General features: G+C 42.2%; 2 protein-coding genes across 20 annotated transcripts in view; one reads left to right on the top strand and one right to left on the bottom strand.

Annotated features, from left to right (window-relative positions):
- The window catches only part of LOC100707149 (carbonic anhydrase-related protein 10), a 1,009,504-nt gene that overhangs the window by 749,793 nt on the left and 233,936 nt on the right, over positions 1–25,775 (bottom strand). The gene's annotated exons all lie outside the window — the stretch shown is intronic.
- The window catches only part of rbfox3a (RNA binding fox-1 homolog 3a), a 181,046-nt gene that overhangs the window by 82,982 nt on the left and 72,289 nt on the right, over positions 1–25,775 (top strand). For all 17 annotated transcript variants that reach the window (XR_003221466.1, XR_003221463.1, XR_003221465.1 and 14 more), the window contains one exon: positions 11,654–11,800. Coding sequence is in view for 13 of the 17 variants with exons in the window: in XM_025910026.1 (XP_025765811.1) it covers positions 11,654–11,800 (147 nt within the window). In the remaining 4 variants the exon portion in view is untranslated. The remainder of the gene's footprint in view (positions 1–11,653; positions 11,801–25,775) is intronic.

Below are 25,775 nucleotides of genomic sequence, written 5' to 3'. Positions count from 1 at the left end.
CCTCTTTCCTCTGTCAAACAGTTTATAGGCAGTTTCCCTCAGCACTAAACCTGCATTTTCTTAGTCATCTCTCCCCTACCACCCCAGAGGTGATCTCAATTGCTCCCTGAACTCTATGCAACATTGTTCCTTGTACAGTTGCAACCACTTCATCCTTACCTATGTCTTCACTCACTTCCTCTTCTTAACTTCCAAAGTCATCCTACAGACTGTCATGTGATGCTGCCTCTGCCTGCACCATGCAGTCTTCTATTTCTTTTAGACTGGACCTTCTGCATAAGATGTAGAATACCTGTGTGGACCTCTCTCCACTCTTATACACTATCCTATGTTCCTCCTCTTTGAAACATGTTCATCGCAGCCATTTCCACACTTTTGGCAAAATTCACTACCATCTGTTTTTGTGCATTTCTCTCCTTAAGAGTTAAGTCTATTGACTTCTTTTTTGGAAAAAGTTGTGTTTAAGCAAGTTCCAACATTTTTTACACACTAGTACCATTTATGAGGAGTTTCAGTATGGTTTTAAATCCCATCACATGCCGAGACAGCACTTTTAAGACTATTACGTCTTTAACATAAGACATTATAGTCACCAAAAACATAAGAAACTCAAAACACTGGGTCAAGGCTCTGGTGCATCAATGGAACTGGGGGCCTCTTCAGCTGGCAGGGAGGTTGTGACATCCTTTGCAGGAGGTCTTTGCTCTCCAGGGGTTCACTATGCAGGTGGGGGAGAGTTCTAGCAGAGGTGGGTGTCTATTGTCTTATGTTGTATGGAGTTGATTGAATCTTGGTGTGGTTGTAGTTTCCTCTGTGGTAGGGTCGGGTGGGCCGCCCGGGCTCTGTGGGGCTTGGTGATGCTGCTACTGTGGGCCCCGGTCAGGATGGGCCCAGGCCCTCTGCACCCCCATTCCCTGGAATCCACCAAGGGCATCACACCCCCACACATGCAGGACCTTGAGGTACAGGGTTGTCACTGAGGTGCAGGGTCGGCATTCCTCCTCTGTCCCCTTCTGGCCACCTGTGCCTCGACTTAGCCATCCACATTACTCAAACTCTCATGACACATACATATAGGGCATTGGGGGTGGGCTCACCTCTGGACCCACCTCTCGATTTTAAATGCATGTAGATATTAAGGGTTCTCAGGAGGGGGCATGCTGACACCTGCTGCTGGCAGAAAGCACCATGCCCTCCCGTGTTTTAAATGCACTTTAGAACAGCACGCAGCAGAACCACCACATATGAACGGACGGAGGGAAGTATGGGGTCTTCACACCTCTGTTCTCTGTTTGCCGTCGGGGGCGGGGGCCAGGATGAGAAGTTGGCCGTCTGGTGGGGGATGCGGGGCCTCCCTCCTGCTACAGGACCAGGGTCAGTCTGCTTGTCTCCACCCCAGGGCAGAGGGCAATATCTCCTGGGTCTGGGGGTAGATGGCCCCCCTTGGGGCGAGGGTACCTGGTCCTGGGGAATAGAGTATATTTGGGGAGTGTGTGTACAGTGTCCATTTCTGTTTGTCTCCATGTTGGGCGAGTGCTGAATATTTGTATATTCAATTCAATTTTATTAATATAGCGCTTTATATTGCACAGTAGATCGTACAATAATACAGGGTGGGCCATTTATATGGATACACCATAATAAAATGGGAATGGTTGGTGATATTAAAGTCCTGTTTGTGGCACATTAGTATATGTGAGGGGGCAAACTTCTCAAGATGGGTGGTGACCATGGTGGCCATTCAGAAGTCGGCCATCTTGGATACAACTTTTGTTTTTTCAATAGGAAGAGGGCCATGTGACACATCAAACTTATTGGTAATGTCACAAGAGAAACAATGGTGTGCTTGGTTTCAACGTAACTTTATTCTTTCATGAGTTATTTACAAGTTTCTGACCACTTACAAAATGTGTTCAATGTGCTGCCCATTGTGTTGGATTGTCAATGCAACCCTCTTCTCCCACTCTTCACACAGTGATAGCAACACCACAGGAGAAATGCCAGCACAGGCATCCAGTATCCGTAGTTTCAGGTGCTGCACATCTCGTATCTTCACACCATAGACAATTGCCTTCAGATGACCCCAAAGATAAAAGTCTAAGGGGGTCAGATCGGGAGACCTTGGGGGCCATTCAACTGGCTCACGATGACCAATCCACTTTCCAGGAAACTGTTCATCTAGGAATGCTCGGACCTGGAACCCATAATGTGGTGGTGCACCATCTTGCTGGAAAAACTCAGGGAACGTGCCAGCTTCAGTGCATAAAGAGGGAAACACATCATCATGTAGCAATTTCAAATATCCAGTGGCCTTGAGGTTTCCATTGATGAAGAATGGACCCACTATCGTTGTACCCCATATACCACACCAAACCATCACTTTTGTTGTTCCAACAGTCTTGGAGGGATCCATCCAATGTGGGTTAGTGTCAGACCAATAGCGGTGGTTTTGTTTGTTAACTTCACCATTCACATAAAAGTTTGCCTCATCACTGAACAAAATCTTCTGCGTGAACTGAGGGTCCTGTTCCAATTTTTGTTTTGCCCATTCTGCAGATTCTGTGCGCCGATCTGGGTCATCCTCATTGAGATGCTGCAGTAGCTGGAGTTTGCAAGGGTGCCATTTGTGAGTAGCTAATATCAGCCGAAGGGATGTTCGACTCATGCCACTTTCCAGTGACATGCGGCGAGTGCTACGCTGTGGGCTCTTGCTGAATGAAGCTAGGACAGCCACTGATGTTTCTTCATTAGTGACAGTTTTCTTGCGTCCACATTTTGGCAAATCCAACACTGAACCAGTTTCACGAAACTTAGCAAGCAGTTTGCTAACTGTAGCATGGGAGATGGGTGGTCTCGTAGGGTGTCTTGCATTGAAATCTGCTGCAATGACCAGGTTACTGCGTTCACCAGATATCAACACAATTTCGATCCGCTCCTCACGTGTTAACCTCTTCAACATGTCAATGGCTGTCAACAAAGAGAAACTTGTAAATAACTCATGAAAGAATAAAGTTGCGTTGAAACCAAGCACACCATTGTTTTTCTTGTGACATTACCAATAAGTTTGATGTGTCACATGGCCCTCTTCCTATTGAAATAACAAAAGTTGTATCTAAGATGGCCGAGTTCTAAATGGCCACCATGGTCACCACACATCTTGAGGAGTTTACCCCCTCACATATACTAATGTGCCACAAACAGGACTTTAATATCACCAACCATTCCCATTTTATTATGGTGTATCTATATAAATGGCCCACCCTGTAGATACAGAGAAAAACCCAACAATCATATGACCCCCTATGAGCAAGCACTTTGGCGACAGTGGGAAGGAAAAACTCCCTTTTAACAGGAAGAAACCTCCGGCAGAACCAGGCTCAGGGAGGGGCGGGACCATCTGCTGCGACCGGTTGGGGTGAAGAAGGAAAACAGGATAAAGACATGCTGTGGAAGAGAGACAGAGATTAATAACAGATATGATTCGATGCAGAGAGGTCTATTAACACATAGTGAGTGAGAAAGGTGACTGGAAAGGAAAAACTCAATGCATCATGGGAATCCCCGGCAGCCTACGTCTATTGCAGCATAACTAAGGGAGGATTCAGCGTCACCTGGTCCAGCCCTAACTATATGCTTTAGCAAAAAGGAAAGTTTGAAGCCTAATCTTGAAAGTAGAGATAGTGTCTGTCTCCTGAATCCAAACTGGAAGCTGGTTCCACAGAAGAGGGGCCTGAAAACTGAAGGCTCTGCCTCCCATTCTACTTTTAAATACTCTAGGAACAACAAGTAGGCCTGCAGTGTGAGAGCGAAGTGCTCTAATAGGGTGATATGGTACTACAAGGTCATTAAGATAAGATGGGGCCTGATTATTTAAGACCTTGTATGTGAGGAGCAGGATTTTGAATTCAATTCTGGATTTAACAGGAAGCCAATGAAGGGAAGCCAAAACAGGAGAAATCTGCTCTCTCTTTCTAGTCCCTGTCAGTACTCTTGCTGCAGCATTTTGGATCAGCTGAAGACTTTTCAGCGAGTTTTTAGGACATCCTGATAATAAAGAATTACAGTAGTCCAGCCTGGAAGTAATAAATGCATGAACTAGTTTTTCAGCATCACTCTGAGACAGGATATTTCTAATTTTAGAGATGTTGCGCAAATGGAAGAAAGCAGTCTTACATATTTGTTTAATATGTGCGTTGAAGGACATGTCCTGGTCAAAAATGACTCCAAGGTTCCTCACAGTGTTACTGGAGGCCAAGGTAATGCCATCCAGAGTAAGAATCTGGTTAGATACCATATTTCTAAGATTTTCAGGGCCGAGTACAATAACCTCAGTTTGATCTGAATTAAGAAGCAGAAAGTTAGCGGCTATCCAGGTCTTTATGTCTTTAAGACATTCCTGCAGTTTAACTAATTGGTGTGTGTTATCTGGCTTCATGGATAGATAGAGCTGGGTGTCATCTGCATAGCAGTGAAAATTTATGCTATGTCTTCTAATGATACTGCCTAAGGGAAGCATGTATAATGTAAACAGAATTGGTCCTAGCACTGAACCCTGTGGAACACCATAACTGACCTTAGTGGGTGAAGAGGACTCTCCATTTACATGTACAAATTGGAGTCTATTAGATAGATATGATACAAACCACTGCAGTGCAGTACCTGTAATACCTACAGCATGTTCTAATCACTCTAATAGGATATTATGGTCAACAGTATCGAACGCAGCACTGAGGTCTAGCAGGACAAGCACAGAGATGAGTCCACTGTCAGAGGCCATAAGAAGATCATTTGTAACCTTCACTAAAGCTGTTTCTGTGCTGTGATGAGCTCTGAAACCTGACTGAAACTCTTCAAATAAGCCATTCCTCTGCAGATGATCTGTTAGCTGTTTGACAACTACTCTTTCAAGGATGTTTGATATGAAAGGAAGGTTGGAGATTGGCCTATAATTAGCTAAGACTGCTGGGTCTAGAGATGCTTTTTAAGTAAAGGTTTAACTACAGCCACCTTGAAGGCCTGTGGTACATAGCAGATTATTAGAGATAGGTTGATCATATTTAAGATTGAAGAATTAATTAATGGCAGGACTTCTTTGAGCAGTTTTGTAGGAATGGGGTCTAAAAGACACGTTGATGGTTTGGAGGAAGTAATTATTGAAGTTAACTCAGAAAGATCAATTGGAGAAAAAGAGTCTAACTTAACATTGATGGTACTAAGAGTAGCTGTAGATAATATTACATCTGTGGGATGATTATTGGTAATTTTTTCTCTAATGATAAGAATTTTATTTGTGAAGAAGTTCCTGAAGTCATTACTAGTTAACGTTAAAGGGATGGTTGGCTCAGTAGAGCTCCGACTGTTTGTCAGCCTGGCTACAGTGCTGAAGAGAAACCTGGGGTTGTTCTTATTTTCTTCAATCAGTGACGAATAGTAAGATGTTCTGGCTTTGCGGAGGGCTTTCTTATAAAGCAGCAAACTATTTCTCCAGGCTAAATGATGATCCTCTAAATTTGTGACACGCCATTTCCTCTCCAGCTTACGAGTTATCTGCTTTAGGCTACGTGTTTGAGATTTATACCACGGAGTCAGGGACTTCTGATTTGAGACTTTAGTTTTCACAGGAGCTACAGTATCCAGAGTCGTACGTAGTGAGGAGGTAACATTATTAACAAGATAATCGACCTCTGTTGGAGTAGCGTTCAGATAGCTGCTCTGCTCTATGTTGGTACAGGGCATTGAAGATGATAACAGTGGGTGGATTATATTCTTAAACTTAGTTACAGCGCTTTCAGAAAGACATCTACTGTGATAAAGTCTACTCTCCACTGCTGTGTAATCAGTTATTGTAAATGTAAATGTTATCAGGAAACATGTATATGTGTGCATGAGGTGGGAATGCATGTTTGTGTCTGTGTGTCAGGTCAGTCTTAGACGCCACCTCTCTGGGAACATCTCAGGCCCCCCCAGGTGTAGCGGCCTATCTCCCACCACCACACTCCCTGCCGGTGGCTGATGCCCTCAACTGTGGCTCTTGGTGTCCAGGGCTGGGCGCTCAGGTGTGTACTGGCTCACTCCTGGTGGCTGCTTGGTGGGGCCTGGTGCTTGTGCCTTGGTTGGGCCCCTTCTGGGGGGAAGGGCCCCCCCCCTTGAACCTCAGGCCTCTGGGTCCGGGGCTCATTCCACACTGGCACAGCTGGCTGCCGGCAGAGCCTGCGGGCACGTCGCTGCAGCCCCCTGTAGCTTCTGCACTGTGGCTGCTAGGTGACCCCCCGTCTGGGGCTCTCCTCAGCTGTTTTCTAGGTGGGTGGTGTGACTGCCCCTTCGGTGGTCCTCCTTGGGCTCTCGCGCTCTGGGGGACCCCAACTTGTCTGGGGCCTGGATCTCTTCCATGCCTGCTTCATTTCCTGGGGGGCAGGGCTATGGCTCCCCACAAAGCAGGATCATGATCCAAAAAGATGTTGAAGAGGTTGTTAAGACTCTTTGACCCATCATCCATGTTTGCTGAAGGTGGTCACGTTCAGCTGCATTACTGGGTGTAGTTTAGTCATAAGTGAGGTGTAGTTAAAGATATTTAACAGGATATTATTCAATGAGCCAACTTAAGTGTTTAATTTCTATGGCAAATGGATTAGTGTTTGTGTTTACCATGTATTACTCTTAACAGTACAGACTTCAAATTCAGTTGCTGAATTTCAGGGGAAAAAATATCCATATATTTGACATATTTCATTGTTATCCCAGAATTATCTTGTTGTAATATCAGGATCTTTGTCAGTCATTAACTGCTCCCATAAACAGTTAAACTGTTAAAAGCCATCACTTGACCTAGCTGTCTTACCTAATTATAGATTTTTCTCCTATCATATGTCTGTACATCACTCTGTATTTAATTATTAGTTCATTATCATCTCTGGCTCTCTTGCAGAGCAAGTCCTTTGTCCTGTCTCCCTCCCCTGATCCCCACCCGGTCACAGCTGTTCCTCCCTGAGCCTGGTCTGCTCAAAGTTTCTTCCTGTTAAAAGGAAGTTTTTCCCACAAATGTTGCCAAGAGCTTGTTTATATAGAGTAGCCTGATTGTTGGCATTTTCTCTGTATTAGTGTAGGGCTTTTACCTTAAAATTTAAAGTGCCTTGAGGCGACTGTTGTTGTGATTTGGCACTAAACTGATTTGAACTGAACTGAAATGAACAATAAATACAAACCTGGGGGAAAAAAGCACTTTATGTCACGAGGGAGCAGGGAGGACTCGGCGCAGACTGAAATCACAGAAAACAGGTTTTATTTACACACTCCTGGTGCACTATACACTGGTGAAGGAGAAGGGGGCCAGGGTTCCCAGGGGTACAGGGAAGAATCGGGGAAAGTGTCCTCTCTTACTCCACCCCACTCGGGCAGGGCGGCGCGCTTGGAAAGGTCCTTTCCTCACACACGCCACTCTCACTACGGCACTCACGAACAGGCTTAGGTGTCCAGATTTCCAAACCAAGCACGAGAAATCTGTATACAGAGAACAAGAGTTAACACGGAAAACTTTCACGAAGAGAGCTCAAAAACTGGCTGAGGCTAAAGTAGCACTGACGAGCGTTACTCAATAGTCCAGCGGCGAGATGCTCTCAGTCACTGCCTTAAGTAGCGAGAGCAAACAAGGTGAGGAGCCACAGGTGATTGCCTACAGGTGGTGAAGGCCAGGAGTGGGAGCCCACTATGAGCTCCGCCCAGGCAGCGAGTAGAGAGAGAGAGAAGAGAGAGGAGAGAGACAAAAACAACACATGTAGCCACACAGGGCCAGCCGAGCAGGCACGGGGACCATGACACTTTAATACACTTTGTATCGAATAGTAGCCTGTTTCTTCTGTTTCATATAGACAAACAAAACATTATCACCAAAGGGTGCTCTACATATCCAACACTCTTTATTGATGATCATCTGTAAAATTGAGAGTTTGACCACAGTGGCCACTGCAGTCAATAGAACAATACTGCCATAAACTTACCAAGTTAATGCTAGCTCTGTGAGCCCAGGACACACTCACAAAAGAGATAATGTTCTGCCCTCACTTCAATCAGCACTTGGCCAAGCCTTCATGCATCTTTAAACTCTTCCATCTCTTATGCCACCCAACACACACGCACACACACACACGCACACACACACACCCTATCTCCTTTTCTCTTTGCTACCTTCAGCACTTCTCTTTCATTGTTTCATTGATCGCTCAGGTTTAGCTGACATCATTGTTCCATCTCTTTCTTTTTAATTCTTTCATTGTGCGCATCAAATCATTGTATTCTTGTTTGTGTTTTGCCCACCAAAAGAATTTGAAAGGAAATTATAATCCAGGAAAACAAAACACAAGAGGAGAAGTCTAACTGCAGGATGCTTCCAGTTACCAGAACCATTTACAATGTTACCTATTAAAAATATGAATAACAGATCCATCTATAAACTGGACAAAGAGGGCATCTTTGGAGTGTTACACGTTAACCAGCTGCTGCTTCCCAATTTGCAAAAGAAACAAACAAAAGAACATCTCTGTATTTTTTCTGTTTTTCACCAATAAAATGATTGAAGTAATTATTTTACCACCCTGACCGTCTGATGCCTTGTTTACCTCTTGACCACTTGCAGCAGGGATACTCTTAGATTATGAGAAATACCAGTTTTCACTGAAAGAGTCAGTGTCAACACTTTGATGGAGCTATGCTAGGCAGACTAGACCTTCTGAGGACATCAGAGGGCGAGATGGAGCTGGAGGACTATACATCTACTGCCACATCTCCAAAGGTATGAATGATGTCACCACACATAAGAAGGTAACCATCTACCCAAACCAGAAACCCTTGCTGAGGTCAGCTCTCTGCTGAAAGACAGGGAAGCTTCATTCGGGTCTGGTGATGCACTCCTCGGCCAGCTGGAATGCAGTCTGCATTGGAGATTTTGTTGCATCTTTGTGAGCTGGATGGATACTCAGAGAGTTCATGCTCCCAAGTTACTTTATGCACCATGTGTCAGCAGTTTGAGAGACTTCTTCACTGTTGTGTGAGATGGGGTGATTTCTGTTTTTTATTTATGTATCTTTTTTTTCTAACTTTCTAAATTTAACCATAACACTACAAGTTTTGAACTCCACATATTATCAGTTTGGAGGCGCCAAAGCAGAGATAAGTTTATAATTTCTTATGGAAATGTCATCCATGTCCACATTTTTCATATGAAAAAATACATCATGGGGAAAAAAAAGACAGTCCTAGGAAGAGAAAAGACAGTTCAAGTGAGGATAATGTTATTTAGGATGAAGCTTATGTGTAGGTTCAATAAGGATAATCTGTGGTCACTGTCTGTTTCCCAAGTGTCTGTTGGCTAATCAAAACTTACTTCCACTTTCCCATGCTCATTGTGACATGACTGGTCTAGTCCAATCATCTTCTTCTCTACTCCATGTGCTCATCTAACATTCTCCATCACAGATGCTTTTGTGCCTCCTCCTCCTCCTCCTCCTCCCCATCTCCGCCATGTTACTCAGGGCTGGAGGTGGGGCTGGGGTTCCTGCTGTTGTTAGAAAGAATGTTGAATTCCTTCTAATGATCTCTGCTTATTGAACTGATAACAGCTCTTTACATTAAGTTAAATATACATTTCCACATTAATGTTAATCTGTCTAATACAGTTTAATATAGTTAATTTTTTTAGCAGCAACCTCTTGTTCAGTGTGGTGCAGGCGCTCTGGATTTTTCGTGTGTGACTTTTTTGCCCTGCTGACCTGCAGAAATGCACCTTGTTTGTGGTCTGGACCTATTGTTTTACAAATATAACACTGCATTTTCCTCTCTGCTCCTCTCCAAATCTAAACTAAACTAACACACACTGACAGAGAGCTGGTGTTGTCTCACCCTCCTTGTAGCAAGATAATATGGAACTTGTCCTCTGTGGTGGAAATGCAGTTTGAGTGCTCAGTAACAGTAGAAAAATACTACATAATTCAATTTAGTTATTTACATAGTGCCAAATCACAACAACAGTTGCATCAAGGTGCTTTATACTTTATACGCTTCACATGCAAACTCCACAACATGTGTAAGTTAAGCAAAATATCTCAGCTGGCTTGTTGTCACCTCACTGAGGATTCTTGTTTTGTCTATAATAACTTAGTTAATTGAACAGAGGACATCAGGTCATAGTCAGTGAGATTGCTGAAGACACAAATAACACAAATAGCTAGCAATGATATTTGTGGTTGTTGGAGTTTTTTTTAATATACTGAACATGCATGTGATATGGGAGGATGTGCAAATGTAGTGCAATGATATACCTCAGTCGTCACTGGACCGTGGCCACCCCTCTGTAAATCGTGTTATGGACTGGTTTGGTGCAATGTAGCCAGGTGTGAACACAGATCAGCAGTGTTGACTTTGCTTGCTTGTTCTAATGTAGCTAAATAATAAGAATCTAAAAGGCGGCCAGCCTGTGGTAGGGCGTGGTCTGCGGTGCCGTGCAGGGAGGGCGGATGCACCTGCACGGCATCCTTAATCACGCCCACCGAGTTAAAAACACGGGGACTCAGGGGTTGGTGTGTGTTGTGGTGTGATGTGATTTAAATAAAATGGCTCAAAACTGTGACCGAAAGAACGAGATCGCGGATACAAGCGGCAGAAATGAGCTTCCTCCGAAGGGTGGCTGGCCTCTCCCTTAGAGATAGGGTGAGAAGTTCGGCCATCCGGGAGGGCCTCAGAGTAGAGCCGCTGCTCCTCCACATCGAAAGGAGCCAGTTGAGGTGGTTCGGGCATCTGACAAGGATGCCTCCTGGGCGCCTCCTGGGTGAGGTGTTCCGGGCATGTCCCACCAGGAGGAGGCCCCGGGGCAGACCCAGGACACGCTGGAGAGATTATATCTCTCGGCTGGCCTGGGAACGCCTTGGTGTTCCCCGGACAAGCTGGAGGAGGTGGCTGGGGAGAGGGAGGTCTGGGCTTCTCTGCTTAGGCTGCTGCCCCCGCGACCCGGCCTCGGATAAAGCGGATGAAGATGGATGGATGGATGGATGGCTCAAAACTATGATCCTTGGACCCGTCGTGCCTTAATTCCACCACACAGCCATTTTCTTTTCCAGCTCAACTGATGCAGATCTATATACACACATATTTACCCATCTGAATTTCCTCCATCACTAGACATAATACATTTCTACAATTTTTTATCCAGAGAAACACAATAACTTGGAGCATAATAAGAATATAGCAAAATAAAGAGTTAAATACATCCATATACTTTTTAATACAAATTGCTTAACTTCATTGTTATAAGGTTGACATCAAAAAAAGAGTCAAAACATTATCTCCACTTTTGTCTTTTGTACAAACTATTGTAATTTACACTGTGTTTTGTTTGACCCTTTCACAGGTCAAGAAATCCTTTGAAATTCTTTTTAAAGGTCATTTTAAAGACCTTCCTTCAACCCAGGGCATCTCAAGCTGTCACTGCATATTAGAAAGGATGTGTTTGTTTTAATGCAGATTGTTGAGTCTACAAAGGTTTAGCAGTCTTGCCTCTTACATCAGTCATATTTTAGTTAATTTAATTTAATTTTGTTTATATAGCAGTATATTTACTAGCACACAAATGTGGCTAATTTGTGGAATGTTGTGTGTTTTCTTGCAGCATCCAGAGGACGTGGCACAGACCGAGGGTTCGCAGCAGCTCCACCTGCAGCCCAGCGATTCATTAGAGAAGCAGCAACCCAAGAGGTTACACGTCTCTAACATCCCTTTCCGCTTCCGGGACCCTGACCTCCGGCAAATGTTTGGGGTGAGATGAGACACAATGACACACAATAATTTATGTGCCCCTGTGCACTTAAAAGCAGTCACTGCTTTTCAAGAACATCAGCAAATACAGTCAGGAAAAGATAAATCTATATGTCTGTTTTTGTATAGCTATAATTAAAGAACAAAAGTTAACAGTAGCCTACAATGAAATTTACAATGCATTATTATACAAATTCTGACGATCCACTTTTTTGTTTGTAGATCTACTATAGTCCACCAGGGGGCTCCCTACTTTAAGGTCTTGGTTGAAATGCACACTTTGTATTCAGCTTTCCTTCCTGCTATTTTCCCTCAGTTCACATGACACATTTAGAAAATATTGCTCACTATTATTAATTATTCATGTTTGTTCTCCTTGGATAAACTCAACATTTCAGTGTGAGTCATCTGAGTGTGGCATGAGATCATGCTGACTGCCTCATCAAAAGCTGTGCCTTTTTCAAATAAAACAGTGAAGTTATGAGAAGTGAAACATGCTATCGAGTAATTGTAGCATGCAGCAGTAATAATGGTTGTCCATTGGGTATGTCTCTGGTGTTCTGGCTTTAACAATAAAAATAAATATTCTCTTATGTCCTCTGGTGCCAAATACAAAGTTCTCTCAAGCAATGGAATTACAACTGAGGTTTTTACTAACAGTCAAGTCTACCTAATTAAATTCACAGACTATAGATTTACTGACATAAATCCACCATTACCATTAAATACAGATGTGGACACAATTCTTGGTACCCTTCTGTCAATGAACGAAAAACTCACAATGGTCACAGGAATAACTGTAATCTGACAAAAGTATAAATAAATAAAAATTCTATGAATGTTAACCAATGAAAGTCACACTTTGCTTTTTAACCATGCTTCAACAGAATTATATAAAAAATAAATGCATGGAACAGGCCTGGACAAAAATGATGGTACCCCTAGAAAAGACTGAAAATAATGTGACCAAAGGGACATGTTAATTTACGGTGTGTTGATTAATTACCATCACAGGTGTCTACAATCTTGTAATCAGTCAGTGGGCCTGTATATAGGGCTCCAGGTAGTCACTGTGTTGTTTTGGTGACAACATTTTTTATTATTACTTTTGTCAGATTAAAGTTATTTCTGTGACCATTGTAAGTTTTTCTTTTATTGACCGAAGGGTACCAACAATTTTGTCCACATCTGTATCATTTGATTTCCCCTCTCTGACACACCTACTAACTTCCCCATTTCTCTGGTGGAGTTTAATATCTGCTCAAAGTCGGTACTTTGGTTTAGGAGGAAGGACGCCAGCCCACAGGCCTCGTCATGTACAAACCTTTTGTGGGCTGATGAAGAGTTGATGAAAGGGTCCATCAGTTGATATAAATAATGGGATTCCTCAACTAGGGAATTTATCCTCATTAGGTGTATAAAGTGTGACGGCTTCATTTTGTCTGCGTGTGTGCATCTAAAAGAGTGTAATCTTGAAAAGAAGTGGCACTGTGAACTTTCTCCCAACTGTCTCCAGTCACTTAGTGAGGTCTCCAAGGCACTAAACACTTCAACATAATTAAGTAGCGACAGCATCTGATAGAGGCAAAGAAGGAATTGTGAGAAAGAAAGAAACACGGGATGTGGAAGCCAAAGAGGGAGATTAGAAGAGACAGACAATTTGTTAGTTCCCACTACAATCAGTGATGCTCAGAGGTCATCCAGCCTTGGTAAGAGCAGGACAGGAAGGACAGCCAGCAAGTGGAGTCAGGAGTCTGTTTCTAAGTGCCTTCTTCTTCTACAAGCAGGTTTTGCTGAAAAATTCTCTTCTACAAAACATAATGCAAAGTGCATGACATACAATTTTATACAAGTACTGGGAAGGTACATATTAAAAAGAAAGAAAGGCAAGCAGGTACAGTTAATCTTACGGGGTGGGGGGGTACTACAAAGTAATGTCTGTGCATACGTTTGATGTATTTGTTTTGGGGTTTTTTAGGTCATTTTTATAGCCATGTTGGTTAAAATGATGTACAATGAGAAAGTGTGGTGCACCTTCTGGTACTAATGTAACCGTATATCTTAACAACTATGTGCACAAAATTACAGATGATTCACAAATTGTCAAGTGGAGTCAGACTTTGGTGAAATCTAGATTTATAGATGCATTCAGCCCTTGAAACTTTAAAATTATAAACACAGTTTCTAAAATTCCATCCAGATGAGATCATTTCAGCTAATTTTACTCTTTTTTTGTCTTTTTGAAATGGAAACATTGTCAGTAATGCAGAAATACAATTTCCAAATAACTTGTGTTGTTACTTCAGAATGTCTGTTTTGATGAATGATGTTTTCTGCATTAAGGATGTAATGAGTTGTCAGGGAACCATCCCCGCACTGAAAACAGACTCTCTTACACATGGTCACACCATTTTTTTATTTTTAGTGTCAATGTTTTAGCTTCAGGGTTTGTTGGTTATAAAGCTGTGTCACTGCAGTAGGAGTAACTCAGGTTTCACTTCAGTGGGTTCCTCCATTCACTTTAATGAGAATCACAAACAACTGGTTCAGTCTTTCATTACGGTCTTCCAGTCTAACACCAAAATGCAAACAAATACGATAGTTGGTGCATTACACCAATTGATATTGCATCTGTGTAAAACCTGTTAGAGGAAAGTCATACGAGAACATTACACAGAGGCTTATAAACGAGTTCAAACAGAGGTGAGACAGACACAAGCCGAATCTCTGCATATGTGAATAACACAATAATAAGAACAATACGCCTTCAAATACCTTTAGACTCTCACCGTAGAAGAGGTCAATTCTGGTTGTCGTGTACAGTCTCAGCAATATAGTCACAGTCAAGGAGAGAAAACTATGGTTTTAGAAAAGGATAAACTGGGTTCATTACCCTGGCTTATTTGAGTTTAATTCATAATTAGAAAAACACATTGGAGGGAAATTACCAGGCTGGGGAAGAGTTTTTTTTTAATGGTAGAATGATAATTGGCATTCACAGCGCCACTTTGCTTTTTCAGTTCTCTCATTCTCAAGATGTGAGTGAAATCTATTTTCCAGGACTACACCTCTATTGATTTCCTGCACTCAAAACTTACTACAAACATTTACGTACGCACCTATTAGAAGGAGGCCATCCTGTATGTACCACATGTCAGTATCTGTTGTTATTGGGCATCCAAGACGTTGTCATAATTTCAGATGCATGGAACGAAAAAGCATACAGGCTGTGCAGCACTTGCAGGAGGATACTGTTCATTTACCCACATGTAGAATGAAACTTGACAAGCTGATGCAGCATTGCTGCTATCCCCTGAGCCTCAGCTGTGTTTAATTAATAAGCAGGCACTTAGTGAGCCAGCCGCAAGAGGGTCCTTACTGTCACATTTCCCAGGGATAGGGGTCCTAAATGAGTCATTAGATACTCAGCAGATGCACACAGGCTTTTTTTGCACACAAACACTTATGATCTGCCTCACCAGTGTGTCTCTGCGATTGCAGTGAACACTGGGGGCTGGGTTTTGTGCTAATGGAGTTTTAATGACATCTACTCCTGTCTAATCACCTGTTCTGAAGGCTTTCAACATCCAGGTAGCACAGAGCTCCCAGCAAGGGAATTCTTTTTAATGTCTCTTGTTCATGGCTACACTCTCATTTGCCTATCCAATTATTCCATAAAGCTCCTCTCTAACTGGCTCTGTCTCTGAGGAAACGTGGTGTGATTATAATCCACAAATCTGCTAATTCCCATCAACATATCAGTGTAGCAATGGAGTCATTTGCTCTGAGTGGGTAGTTAGAAAGCCTGGGCTTTACTATTGCTGGGCCTAACAGTGGAGAGAGTGTGTTTATGTTGATTAAGACAATTAGAGTGATTAGAAAGAAGGGGGGCACTGATATACACCATTTCTCTGTTTACTACAGAGACTTGACTCATCAGATATATTACATTTATGGTGCCATACGCAGGATGTTCTTAGCATAACATATTTTGGGGGCTTACAGATAAAAAGTTTGCTAAATTAGTTTCCACTGATGCTGTTCACAGTATTTCGGAGTTCAGAATAATGCCAAGGAAAATAAAACATCTGCAAGGTTGGGGTTAACTGGGTTGTGCAGAGAGAACCCAAACACTGAGAAGATGTTCTTCGGACTTGTTATGCACAAGTCCAAAAAAGGAACATAGAACAAAGATCTGATGAAGATGGCTCAGAGAATAGGACTGTATACAGTTATAGTGCTGTGAAATGTATTTGCCTCCTTCCTGAGTTCTTAGCTTGTTGCATATTTTTAACTTTTACGCATTTCATCAACAAATTTTAATATCAGACAAAGATAACCTGAGCGAATACAAAATGCAGTTTTTAAACGGTTAAAAGATTTATCCAAACTAACCTGACCATGTGTGAAAAAGTCATTGGCCCCTAAACATAATAACTTGCTGCCAGTGATCATAAATGCTACAAACAAGCATTTATGATAAATGAGTCCTTCTCTGATGAGGAATTTTCATCCTTTTAGGCAGAATTATAATAATTGAGCCACAGTGGAGGGTTCTCAACCATGAACGGATTTTAAAAACAGGAAACTAAGAAAAATTAAAAGTAGTGCTGTCAATAGATTGAAAGAAAAATGAACTAATTAATCTCACACTTTTCTATAATTAATTGAGATTAATTGCAATTACTTGATCAATAGCCTGGTTGCAATTAAATTTTTTCAGCTTTATATCTGAGCTTGTAACTGACATTTATGCAATATAATGAAGTAAATGCAGAATAAACACAAAGAATGTTAAATGCTTAAATTCAAAGAGAATTTGAATAGTTTTGTTCAATATTTTAACACAGGTTCTCTCCTGTGAAATACAACTTTTTAAAAAACCTATATAGTAATAGGTAAGTGTACACTAATATATAATATATATTAGTGCTGTCAAACAATTAAAATGTTTAATCAGATTCATTCAGATTATTTTTGATTAATCTCGATTAAATATCATTTTTATTCTATATTATATTATATATGGATTTCATTTTGCAGGAGCAAACAGACTCGGGGAAAAAAGGGAAAATATAGGCACTTAACATGTTTATTGAACATCTTGAACATTCATGTTAACAAAAAACTTTGTACAGCGGTCCCTCATTTATCACGGGATTTACGTTCTAAAAATAAAACGCGATAGGTGAAATCCGTGAAGTAGCCAACTTTATTTTTTACAATTATTATAGATGTTTTAAGGCTGTAAAACCCGTCACTACACACTTTATACACTTTTCTCAGACAGGCATGAACATTTTCACACTTTTCTCTCTTGTTTAAACACAAAGTTCAAACCTTCGTAGAAAAATAAGTCCAGTATTATATTATAATCCAAAAAATACGGTAACTTCTACCTTCTTTTAGCATATCCAGAAGTCCAACTTCCTGTGCGATGGTTAGAATCTTCCTCTGGCTTTTGGGCGCTACCACAGGTGCCTGTGATGGTGCAAAACGTTTCATCAACATTGTTGTGTTTGTTGGGGAGAAAATTTACAAACATACAGTACAGCACTTCAGAGTCACACTGCTAGCGATCGAAGATTTATGTAAATTTGGCAAGCTGAACGCATTCAGTACTGTACAGGAGACACGGCACGAGACTGACTACAGCTTGGTGTAGATGGACAGCAGGTCAGGAAGCTCTGATCAAATGATGCGTTCGGCCGAGCGCACCACTCTTTCCAGATCTTGTCTGTCCTGCTTGGTGCTGTTCCCCAACCAGGTGCAGATGTTTCCCGTCAGGATGTTGTCGATGGTGCAGGAGTAAAGGTTCTTAAGCACCCTTAGTAGCAGATGGAAGTCTCTGATTCTTCTGAGGAAGAAGAGACGCTGGCGGGCTTTCTTAACCAGGGTGTAAATGTGACGACCATGACAGGTCCTGAGTGATGTGGACACCCAGGTACCGGAAACTCTCCACTCTCTGCTGTTTGTTGTTTGAATTGCTGCAGCGTTGAAGCGAGCATAAAACATGTTAGGCTCATCAGCCAGTGAAGCGTCGGCATTCATCATTGAAGAAGCTGGTTGTTTATAGTCCGTTATTGTCCGCAGTCCCTTCTGGTTTTTCCCTGCAGCTCTGCTTTGCCTTTCTGACTGTGCTGCACACATTGTAAGACGCAGCCTTGTATGGGTCCATATTACCAGAGACAACCCCTTCTTTGTAGGCAATGGTGTGCGATCTCAGAGCGTCGCGGATGTTTTTATCCACCCTCGGCTTCAGGTTGGGAAACGTTCGGATGATAGTTCTTCCCACTGTGTCATCCGCTAGTTTCCAGATAAATCCCACAACTGCTTCTGTAAACATGTTGATGTCATTAGAGCTGCGCCGAAACATGACCAGTCTGCGTCATCCAGTGCGTCCTGCAGTGCGGTCACTGAGTGGTCCATCCAGCGTGCAACCTCCCTCCTGATTGGTGCTTGCTGCTTTAGCCTTTGTTTGTAAACAGGCATAAGGAAGATGGCGGCGTGATCCGATTTTCCAAATGGCGGCAGAAGCTGAGCCTTGTAGCAGTCCTTAAATGGAGTGTAGCAGTGGTCTAATGTCCTACTGCCCCTGGTGGGGCAGGTGATGTGCTGGTGAAGGTTGTAAAATGTGCGTTTGAGATTTACTCTGTTAAAATCTCCGATAACAATGAGCGCAGCGTCCTGGTGAAGTGCTTGTTGTTTTGTGAGAGCCTCATGTAGCTCAGTAAGGCAGTGTCCGAGTCCACGTGAGGCGGAATATAAACAGTGCAGCCAATGACTGCAGTGAATTCCCGAGGGAGATAGATAGGGCGACATTTAATGATCAAAAGTTCCAGATTTGGCGAGCAAGAGCGTATGAGTGGGGAAATGTTCGCGCTGTCGCACCATCTTTTGTTCACCATCAAACACACTCCACCACCTTTCTTCCCCGACTCCGTTGTTCTGTCCATGTGGTAAACCAAAAAGAACGCCACCGGCTGTACGCCGTGGTCCAGTATCGCTGGATTCAGCCAAGTCTTGGTGAAGCAGAGGAGGTTGCAGTCCCGATGTCTCTCTGGAACTTCTGGCTCTTTCTGGCTTTCTTTTCTGGCTCTGAGGTCATCAATCTTGTTTTCGATGGACTGAACATTGGCTAGCAGAATACTGGGCATGGGTGCACGGTGTGCGCGAGCCCGTAGCCTGTTCCTGAAGCCGGCTCATTTGCTTCGAGGCCGTTGCTTAGGGTCACGTCCTTCGTTCTCGCTCAGGATCTCCCTTGGCCAGGTTGGGTCCGGAGTTGACTTGTCTGTTTGCAGACAAGTCCGAATTTTTTAAACAAACTATGGAAAAGCACTACAATGTGCTAGAGACCACAACAATCATGAGAAGAGTTTTTGTTTGGTACTCTCTTTTCAACTGATTTGACCTGACAGGCAACAACTTCCAGCAGCCACTGACGCAAAAAGTTCACTGTAACCCTGAAGGACCAGACACGACTCAGGAATCTCGTTTAAGGTTTTTTATTTTCTTCACACTGTTTCTGTGATTGATACTCTTTGCTTCGGCACTTTGCAGTGCTCCTAGGTCCGGCTCTCTGCTGCAGCCGCTCCTCCCTCCACTCTGACCCGGCCGCTACTGAAATAGAGAAGGCATGATTAGAAGATGCTCACTAGCTGTGAAACCCTGCCTTCCCTGACACCACGCTCTGAACCCACTGCTCCACTCCTCCCCTGCAGCTGCACCACCAACCTTACCCTGCCACACACCCCACCACCTGGCCCAGGAGCCATCCCCCAGCCTATGGACCACTCTGAACTTAAAAGGCTGTAAAGCCAGATCCCACCGTGTGATCCAGGCATCAGCATCCTTCATGTGGTCGAGCTATTGCAGTGGGGCATGATGTGAACAGAGGGTGAAAGGGTGGCCCAGGACGACCGCCCACTGGATGGCCAGGCACTTCTTTTCCACGGTGCTTTACCTGGCCTCCTGCTCCAACAGTTTCCGACTAATGTACACATTGGGGTGGTCAGCCCCCCTTAACTGCTGGGACCAAACAGCCCCCAGCCCTCTGCTCGTGGCGTCACTCTGCAGAATACAAGGGATGGAGAAGATCTTTCTTCACCCACACAAACGCCACCTGGCACTGCTCGGTTCACCAGACCAGATCTGGGGCACCCTTTCAGCTGCGAAACCCTGCCTTCCTTGACACCACGCCCTGAACCCACTGCTCCACTCCTCCCCTGCAGCTGCACCACCAACCTCACCCCGTCGGCAACATACAATACACGCCCACTATGTAAGTGTGCTGTGTCTCAATACCAGACTCGCAGGATTCCAACTCAGAGCATCGCCACACGGAGCTCACCAGGCAGACAAAAAAATGGAGGTGTCCGTTTTTATATTACCAGTGACTGGTGTAATGATGTGAGTGTTATTTAGCAACACTGCTTTTCTCATCTGGAGTCTTTTTACATTCACTCTAATCCTTTTCATTCCTCGCGTGAGTTTACTTGAAAGTACAGGTTTACCAAGGTTGTGAGAGAGGTTTAACAGCTGTACTCCCAGAAACTACAACACCAGTTTTCAGCTCATGGTAAGGGCTCAGGCGGTTAATCAGCTACAAGCTTAAGCCCCTCACTCCACCAACAAATCAAACCTAGCCAACAGTCTGAAAAGCTTTTAATTTCACATTGACAAATAATGAAACAGTCCTATTACCTGCCAATTCCCCAACACAATCCCCTGTCCCATAACCTCCACCACTCACAGCAAAGGCCCCACATTGCTCAATTCACTCACATCCTTACATTTAACCATTTTTCCTGCATCTATGCATCAAAAATTTTACCTCATCCCTGTATATATCCCACACACTAAGGTGCCATGATGAAGACATAGTCAGTGTTATTCATTTCACCTGTCAGAGTTTATAATGTTATGTTGGCTTCTTTCAGTACTGTTCATCATTTCATTGTATTTATATAGCACCAAATTGCAACAATTTTATATTTTAAGGTAAATGTAAAGATTCTAAAGGCAGTACCCCAGTAATCAAATGATTCTCTGGCAAGAACAAACTTCCTTTTGTTAGGAAGAAACCTCCGGCAGGTCCATGGTCCAGTTCCATGGTCATGGAGGGGCAGCCATGCCGTGATCAGTTGGGGATAATCATTGTACTTCTGGCCAGTGGAAAAAATAAAGTTATATGTTTTAGTCAAACTGAGAAAAAGGTTATTTCCATTAAGAGCTACTACCCATAAAGATGTACATTTTGAACTAAAAAATAACATATTTTATGAGCTTACCATCTCATTCGCTATGCCAATTTTAATAGTTTATCACTTCACATTGCATTACTACTTAACTTATTCTCATGACCTCTGGTTATTACATGGAATTTGTTGCGTCTCATGATGTGAAGTATTTATTTTGTATCAAAGACCACAGGTCAGACAATTCAGTGCACTTATTTACATTGCAAACACAGTTCAAATACAAGATTAACACTTGTGAACATCCTGGGTTTCCACACAACAGGTAGTCCACAAATCCACACAAACTGAAAGCTTCAATCATGAGAACACAAAAACAGCTGACTGCTCTTTGGCCAGGGTTTCCTCAATCAGCTAACAAGGAATCAACAGGAAAGTTTTTCATGTGATGGCAAAAAGCAAAACAGAAGGAAGCAGAAGGTGGGAACCAGAGGAAGGCCCCACTTCTGTGTGTGTGTATATGAACACAATACAATAGAGGAGAAAGAGACTGCTAAGAGGAGCAAAGTGAAAATAGTGAGCCACCACAGTGAGAACAGAGGGACCATGACACTAAAATGACCCTAATGACTAAAAATTACCATAATTTTGTTTTTTGTTTGATGTAGTATTTAAAATATTAGACACTGATGTTACTCCAGATCGCTTCAAAACTCACATGATGTTGACTCTGTTATTGGAAAAGATTCTGCATCTATAAGTAAATTTAAAAATGTTCAAAATTAGAATTATTTACCATCTTGCCATGTTTTATTTCTGAGCAACAAAAACCTCAAGAAAGGGTTACTTTAGAGATGAAGATGGTTAAAGGATGATTTATTGAATGCAGAAAAAGAAATCTTCCAAAATGAAATCCAAAACTGCACAAACTAAAGATGCCACAAAATAGGACAATTTTTCACTGAGATTACTTTAGTAATTCACCAAAACAATAATATAAAAAAAAACTTTGTACAGTAAGAAATATCTTATTGTTTTGTTTTAATAGCATAATTACAGTCAGCTTTCTCAAATAGTATTTATAAAAGAAGTGTTCATTTACATGAACATTTACATGCTTCCTGGGGCTTAACTCATCTGCCTTCCCTCCAAAACAACTCTAATTTGAACTAATGGAGACTGCTTAGCTGAGCAAAGTAATGCAGTTATTTGCCTTGATTTTGATGATTTGATCTGAAGGATCATATTGAACAGATCCCTACACACAGGAAAACACAAATATATGCAAGTATGTACACATGTGCACACACACACTGGATATATGATTGATTGTATGTAAATATAGATGTAGTTTCCGGATCTCAAAAATGACGCCTAGTGGCTTAAAACTTCATTCTTCTAGTTTCAAAAACTAGAACTGACTTCACTCAACATTTTTTCACTCTCTGTGTTTATACAGCACTCTGCATTTAACCATTAGTTATCTCCCTGGTATAACTCTGCTAAAGAAGGAAGATCATCATTTAGCCTGGAGAAAAAACAGACCATCTTACTATTCATCACTGATTGAAGAAAATAAGAACAACCACAGGTTTCTCTTCAGCACTGTAGCCAGGCTGACAAACAGTCAGAGCTCTACTGAGCCAACAATCCCTTTAATGTTAACTAGTAATGACTTCATGAACTTCTTCACAAATAAAATTTTAGACATAAAATAACTCATAATCATCTCACAGATGTAACATTATCTACAGCTACTTTCAGTACCATTGATATTCATTCAGACTCTTTAGACTCTTTTTCTCCAATTGATCTTTCTGATGATGAGTGCCATCTAAAATTTCTCAAGAAGTCAATGTGCCATATGACTGCATTAGCAATAAGTTTAATAACGCTCTATATGAACAGTTACACACTATATAGAACAACTTTACAAAATTATATTTGTTCTCAGATGTTGGCAGCTATCAGCGAATAGTTATCAGCTATTTTGAAACAAAAAAGACTCTTTTTATCCATAACAGCAAATGGACTGTACAACAGAAAATGCAAATGCTATTTATGGTCTCCTCACAACAATGATAAGAAAAATAAACGGCCAATATGGCATGTTTGTTAATACAGAGATACACATATTAATGTGATCTCTGGTCTCCCACTCAGAGACACAGGTCTCCCAGTGTCCAGCATTCAGACGGCTACCTGAGGACACTGTGTGAGAGAAAATCTGCTCACACAGATATGTAGAGCCAAATACTGTCAATAAGGCCTCTGCAATGTTCTGAAGACAGTTAAACTTGTCAGGCAGTGATGTCCAGCAGGTGAAAATGCAGCTCCATGAACACCACAGCTGTGGATTCCAGCTGCGTCTGTAGTTCTGCAAACTTTGACCCCACAGAGTCGAGCTTTTCAGTTCAGTCAGCTGCATTTCGATGTCCTCTGTGTCCAGCCAGTTAATGCGAGACAAATCCAGCTGCTCATTAAAGCTTTCTGGTTTGATCAGAAAAGAAAACATTGGTTCATACACCTGAAAGTCCCGAAAACTCATTGGGAATTCTGTCTCGAGTCTACGGATGTATCCGTGCATTTCCGTGGTGCTGATGCTGCGCTGAGCAGACAGCTCCTGAAGCATTTGAAGTGTGAGAATGTGGAAATTTCAACATCGCTTGAAAAAACTGCCAGCTAGCAACGTCCCTCTCACCGGTAGGCTAAGTTATTTTTAGCCAGTTACAAGCTGAACCTGATAGTTGAGGGTGTTAGCTAAGATACCGTCATTAAGAAGCGGCACAACTAATGTGTGTATGCGAGCTACTTCGGGATGTGCACCGCTTTATTTATTTTTTAATGCATCTTCTCAGATTAACTCACTGCGTGTCGTGCCCAGGGCTGGACTGGGACAAAAAAACGGCCCAGGCATTTTGACGAGAGACTGGCCCACCAGGTATTAAAGCCATAAAGCCTTTGAATGAAAACAAACGCTGTTGTGACAGTGATGTACACTGTCTTGTTGGTATATGTATGATTTCTACACATTTTACATCAGATGAAAACTTTGGTTGTATGATTCAGATAATTATTTATTAAAAGTGAGACATTTTAAATGAGAATAAGAAAGAAAAGTATTTCTCTGTGCCCCCCTTTTCCCTGTTAATGCCCCCCTGGCAAAACGTTGCTAGACCCGCCCCTGCACAGTTACCAGCTGTCAGCTACTTAGAAAAGGATCCTGGTGTTATTTGTCTCACAGAAACAGTTTATAATTTCTCTTCAACTCATTGATGTCACACAAAAGGTAAACCTGTTTCTCCATCACCTGTTCAGCTCTGATGATTCAGTAAGGACATCTCCTGGTTTCATCTTCATGTTTCCCTCTCACCACATATCCAAACCGATATCATGACCAGCAGCTTTACAGCTGTGGCTCCAGCAAACATCAGCTGATCAAGCTTAAACGTGCTGCTGTTGAGAATGAGAGGAGAAGAGGCAGCTGCAGCGTAAAGACAGAATAACTCCAGCTTTGTGTCTTTTTCCATTCTAGCTGAAGTCCGAGACAAACTGTTCCTTTTCAGCTCAATACGAAACGCGTAATATTTTCTCTGAATACGAGACGATTTCGGTTTTACAGGGCGGTTGGCAACTCTACTAACTAACCTTATGAAAAAAATAAAGTTCACTATCAGTAACATCATAGCACCCACCCAGATGTATAGAAACTCCGTCATAGTACGCGGTACGAGTTATTGTAACTGACTGTAAAAAGTCAGCACAACGAAAATAAACTATCCCTAAACTTGGTTTATATCTGACCCGGACAGACTGCAGGTCATAACATCGGCCATAAAAACGAACGATCAGCCAGTCCAGCTATGGTCGTGCCATCAGTGAACCCTTCGGCACGCGTGCCCAGGGTTGCCGACCCCTGATGTATACACAAACATAAAAAAAGAAAAAAAGCAGTTAATTATTCCATTAATTCATAAGTCAGAACAAATTCAAAGCTTTATGTCTCGTACTGGAAAAATAATAGCAATATTTTATAAATATTGTTTTCCTTTTTAATTTGCTCAATATGCTCATCTTAAACAAAAAATAAATTTTTAATATGTATTCAAATTGTGTATGATCTGACATGGACGTCTTCAGGGATGGTGCTGTGGCCTTGCCTTTGCTATGCTGTCTTTTGTGTTTATTTATTTATTGAAATAACTGCTCGATTCAAGGTCTAGTTATGGAGAACAGAAGGCTAAAGATTACCATATTGCCTGAAAAAGTTAGTGCTGCTTTAGTTCACAAAGCCATGAGTTCATCCCAGCTGCTCCTAAAGCAAAGAGCGGTATCTCTGAATATGTTTATGTTAAATTGATTTATACCGGCATCTAGTATCTGAGTAATACTGAAAATAAAAAGTGAAGTGTTAAAGAAAAGACTGAGGAGAGAAAATTGTAATAAATTCCAGTATAGCCATTTCACATCATTTCTTCTTCATTTCTCTTGAAGAGTAAATCCCTCAAATTTCCAAACAGTTAACAGACTGGCCATCAAGTGAACTGAGACACTTCCTGGTGGCCTAAGGATTATTTTGTCCTGCCATGAATTTGAGGAGTTAACAGGAGCTGATGGTTCTCTCAAAGTTCACAACTGTTGTCACAGTCTGGCTGAAGCAGACTGTCTGGGGTGAGGAGGTGGACCAAGTGCAGACAAAAGGAAACATGGAAACATCTTAATATTAACTGAAAGAGAGGCATTTATTAAAGGCTGGTTTTAAACATACCAAACAAGGGG

Source organism: Oreochromis niloticus, linkage group LG8, assembly GCF_001858045.2.
Source record: "Oreochromis niloticus isolate F11D_XX linkage group LG8, O_niloticus_UMD_NMBU, whole genome shotgun sequence".
NCBI lineage: Eukaryota > Metazoa > Chordata > Actinopteri > Cichliformes > Cichlidae > Oreochromis > Oreochromis niloticus.
This window is presented reverse-complemented; position numbering and strand designations above follow the sequence as displayed.